This window comes from Halyomorpha halys, unplaced genomic scaffold (genome assembly GCF_000696795.3).
Source record: "Halyomorpha halys isolate HHAL.00 unplaced genomic scaffold, Hhal_1.1 Scaffold751.1, whole genome shotgun sequence".
Lineage (NCBI taxonomy): Eukaryota > Metazoa > Arthropoda > Insecta > Hemiptera > Pentatomidae > Halyomorpha > Halyomorpha halys.
The window spans coordinates 85702-90827 of record NW_027110937.1 but is presented as its reverse complement, the minus strand read 5'-3'; the positions used below and the strand labels follow the sequence as shown (position 1 = coordinate 90827).

The 5126-nt window shown below is 29.0% G+C and overlaps 1 protein-coding gene across 2 annotated transcripts in view; it reads left to right on the top strand.

Annotated features, from left to right (window-relative positions):
* Window positions 1–5126, top strand: part of eIF5B (eukaryotic translation initiation factor 5B) — a 97151-nt gene that overhangs the window by 16836 nt on the left and 75189 nt on the right. For both annotated transcript variants that reach the window (XM_067049050.1, XM_067049049.1), the window contains exons 14-16: window positions 203–370; window positions 2671–2847; window positions 3005–3086. In XM_067049050.1, coding sequence (XP_066905151.1) covers window positions 203–370; window positions 2671–2847; window positions 3005–3086 — 427 coding nt within the window. The remainder of the gene's footprint in view (window positions 1–202; window positions 371–2670; window positions 2848–3004; window positions 3087–5126) is intronic.

Sequence of the window (5126 nt, the reverse complement as noted above, 5' to 3'; positions counted from 1 at the left end):
ATATACAAGGAAATAATGACCATCTTCCTATATATCAATTTTTACGGTCAACTATATATACATATATATAATAATTTTTAAGTTAATAAGCATTTAAAGAAGTCCGAAAATGTTTTTAAATTACTTATGTTGTGATGGTTGATAATATAAGATCAAAATGATTTCTTTACATCAGTTGTAATTTATGTATTGTATATTTTAGGGATTGAACGCTGCTTTATTCTATAACAATCCAGACGTAAGGAGCTATGTCTCACTGGTCCCTACTTCAGCTATAACTGGAGAAGGAATGGGAAACCTCTTGGCCCTTATTGTGGAATCGTGTCAAAACATGTTAGCCAAAAGGTTAATGTTCAGTCCAGAGCTACAGGTAATTCTAATAATAACATTTAAGTAGTTTAATTTAAGCAATGTATTGAGGACCTGAAATAAATTTGTGTAATACAAAAAAAAATGTATAATGTAATATTTAAAATAAAATAAAAAGAATTTTTATAGTTTTAACTAATTTCATATCTAAAAGATAGCTTTGAAAATGACATGGTCAAATAAAAAGATTAAATATTAAATAAATATGAGAATTTTTATTTTTAATTATATATAATATTATAGGCATAGACTCTTAATCTCAGGGTGGGTTTCTAAGCAATCAGAACATACATTCAGTTACTAATGACACTGAATTAAATTATTTATTAGCTAGCTTTATAAATTTGCTTCAATTCTATTTTGAGCAACACTAACCAATTACACAATCTTCCTTCGATCATTGTTGAAACCAAAAGTCCTTTATTCTTTTTGGGTGACTCTTCGGTGTCTTCTTTTTTCAAGATGTCTCCCACTGAGAATAGCTAAGGGATCTTCCAGACATCCTGCCTCTAGGCGATGTCATCCATCTCCTGCCTAAGTAACGAAAGATGCCAAAAACCTAAACCTACCTTCCCCTTCTCTCGTTAGTTCTCAACATCGATTGTAACACTACGGTTTTGAGTTTTTTCCTATGATTTCCTTTATGAATAATTTTCTTTAATACTTATTCTTAACTTCTATTTTTTCTTAAATGTATTGTAATTTCAATTATGATGGGAAGTTAAAATAAAGTTTTTAAAATATTTGAATCTGCTTAACATGGCCGCGATTCAACGGATTTTTTGAAGGACTCGAGCCACCATCTTAGCTTTGTTTTGAATAACGTATTTATTATAGACAATGAAAATTGGTTAGCTTGCTTTTGGTTCAACAAAACAAATGAACAATATTTAATGTTGATGCATAAAATAAAAACACAACTAAAATCATTTATATATAAAAATAACTATTTACTCATAAAAGAGGATATTGAAATATATATTTGAAATGATATACAAGGAGAAGATGGTTGGGGATGCGGTCAATGAAAAACACACATAAGTTCGATTAACCTATTTTTAATGTGCCAATGTTTCGGCTAGAGTTTCTAGCCTTCTTCAGGGCTAAAAACTGAACCAGATAACCACAGTAAGTATAGAAAAATAATAAAAATAAAAAAGAAAATATAAACAGAATAATTTTCCACATAAAATGAATAATTTTACAAAATAGAATTAATAAAATGAAGTGATGAGAAGTGATTTTATTAATTATATTTTGTAAAATTATTCATTTTATGTGTAAAATTATTCTGTTTATACTTTCTTTTTTATTTTTCTATACTTACTGTGGTCGTTATCTTGTTCTGTTTTTAGCCCTGAAGAAGGCTAGAAACTCTAGCCGAAACGTTGGCACATTAAAAATAGGTTAATCAAACTTATTTGTGTTTTTCATTGAACGCACCCCCAACCATCTTCTCCTCGTTCATCATCCACGGTCAACTATCTCTCATAATTTTGAAATAATATATTTTTTATCAAAACAATTTAGTTAGTTGCAGTTAAATGAAAACCCAAAGAAATAAAATAGTAAAAAAGTAATATTTCCAGATGATTATATAAAAATGTATTTTTTAATAATTAAAGGGAATTAACGAATAAAGATAAAATGAACATAATGCTCCTAGTGAAGTCTTAAATTATAATCAAATGAAAATGTATATAAAATTTATAGTGTCTGATATCTAACAAGAAAGAAATAAAAAAATGAAGGAACAAATAATGAGGTGTTAATAGAGTGCGACTCTAGACAGAAAATCTGTCGCAGCACCCCTGATAAAGGCCTGAAATGTCAGCACAAATAAATCAGTTTTTATTTATTGGTGTTTTTTGCTTATCTCACCCATGGACCATCTTCTCCTCAAAGGCACAAATAATAATGATAATATTCTGGTTAAAACGTATGGAATGCAGTTTTTATACAGAATTTTTTGAACCTTATTTTTCGTCTCCTGAAAAATCAAGAATATGGACCTAAATACTTTATTCTTATCAATACAGATTTAAGTTTTTCGTATTAGTCACAAAGTCAGTTTTTTTTTTTTTTTCTTGGTTCTACTGAACTTTGTGTTTTCTCAGCACTTTATTATTTTTTTCTTTTTACCATTGGTTAATCCAGAGGGTTAGTTAAGCTAGTGCTGTTTAAGGGAGTTTTTACTGTATTTGTTTAATATGTTATAATAGTTTATATTTAATACAATAATAATTATTATTGTTATTGTACCAGTAGTTTAATTATATGTTTTTTTTAATACAATTTTAGGCTACTGTCTTAGAAGTTAAGGCCATTCCTGGTTTGGGAACAACTATTGACGTCATCTTGGTCAACGGTTACCTTAGAGAGGGTGAAACTGTTGTCCTCGCGGGTACGGATGCCCCAATTGTAACTCAGATCAGATCACTCCTCATGCCGCAGCCTCTCAAAGAATTGAGAGTAAAGGTAGCTATATCTTAATTCCTTATTTTGACTTCTGAAATAGAATTAAATAAATAATATTAATAATTACTTTTATTTTGTTTTTTATTTGATTTAACTGTTGCAATATAGGTTTTTTTATAGTAGAATCTTAATATTACTATTTATTTTTAATTTTCAGAATGCATATGTTGAGTATAAAGAAATCAAAGCAGCTCAGGGTGTTAAAATTGCCGCTAAGGACTTAGAGAAGGTTATTGCAGGTAAATAGTTTGTAATAATTAAATTATTCTTTATTATATATTTTGCAGATTGATCTCTATCCTCAGAATTTCTTATAATATTTAAAAGGTTTATCTTCATCATAGCCCATGTTCCTTATATTGTCAATTCATTAAAATACTTGTTAAAATAAACTTATTATTATTTGTTTATTCTTCTCGCAATCGTGGATTCAGAACTGAGACTTGATCCCAACCACATACAGATATAAATTTAATCAAACATTTAAAAGCTTCTGCATGATTCTTGACATATCTAAGAGAACCGCTTGTAGAGCCTCTTTTAGCATGTAAAGTGGTAATTCCATTCCATCTGTTCCTTCCACCATTGACTTCGGGATCAGCCCATTCATCAGTATTATAATTGGTGTTACTTCTGCCTCCTGCCTCTCCTGATATTTACGAAGCTTCTCATCCACAGTTGAGCTAATGTTGTTATCATTTGGAATTACAATATTGTAATATTCAAAAATTAATTAAAATAAAATAAAAAGGAATTTTATAATTTTCAGTTATTCTCAGATCTAAGGTATAGTTTTGAAGATTACTAGGTCAAATAAAAATATTAAACAGATATGAGAATATTAATTTTGTTATATATGATATTATAGACTCTTAATCTCAGGGCGGGTTTCTAGGCTATCAGAAACAGACATTTAATTAATAACATCTTTACTTAATTATATGTTGAGCTAAACTAACCAATTTATACTATCTTCTTTTGATTATTGATGAGTCTTGATGTCTTCTGTTTCACAAACTAATACCGTCTTTAAACAAGGCCCTGGTCCTCTATAAGTTTTCAACTTCACTGGCGATCCAAAACAAAGAGTCCCTTTTTTCTTCGTGGATGACTCTCTGATGTCTCCGTTTTCAAGATGTCCTCCCTTGAATTGGACAAGAGATGATGAGGACCTCCTTATCAAGGAAACATCATTCCCCGCCCGTGCCTAAGCAACCAATGCTCAAAACCAAAACCTGTCTCGATGTTCCATCTAAACATCGATTGTAGCACAACAGTTTCCTATGTTAGCAAATGATTTCCTTTCTGAATATTATTCTTTAGCACTTTTTCTTGACTTACATTTTTCTTAAATGTATTGTAATTTCAATTATGATGGCAAGTTAAAAGAAAATTTTTAAAATATTTGAATCTGCTCAATATGGCCGCGATTCAACGAACTTTTTGCAGGACTCACGCTGCCATCTTGGCTTTGTTTTGAATGATATATTTATTATAGACGATGAAAATTGGTTTGCTTGCTTTTAGGTTTAATACTACAAATAAATATGTAGAAATGATAAATCAAATAAAACCTACTAACAATCATTTATATATAAAAAATAACTATTTACTCATACAAGAGGATATTATACTGAAAATCAGTTATTTATAAAAAATAACGATTTACTCATAAAAGAGCATATTACAATATCTATAATCTTTTTTTCCCTGTTTATGAGGGTTATGTCTGGTTTGTTACGATGCACTGTCAGTGATAATGGATTCATCTCCATTTAGCTCAATGGAGCCATTTTGAAATATTTTACTTGAATTATACTTATAATATGGTGTCCTTACTTCCAAGAGATTAAATTTAAGATTTTGTTGTTATGAAATTTGAATTTAGAAAAATGACTACTAATTTGTTAGGTAATTTATATGATGTTTGACCTTTATTCCTTTTAATAACTCATTACATATATGGTTGATTTGGTTTAGATCTAGTCTAGATGATTGGTTCATTAAATATTAGGGGTATTCAATATGTTGTGTTAAATGTAAAATATTTTACTATGTTAAATATTATAAGTATAGGATTGTGAGCAGTCCTATTTAAAGTTATGTTAAATGCATAATAGCTTCTAGCGGATTTTCTAAGTAATTTGCTTTATAACCTTTTCTTCCAAAACTTTATGTTACTTGTTTACTTCTAAGTTTTGATTAAAGTAATTTATTACAACATGCATAAAGAGAGTGAAAAGTGGAAGTTGTGTAAAAGTTTGGCTTCTGAGTGTTTT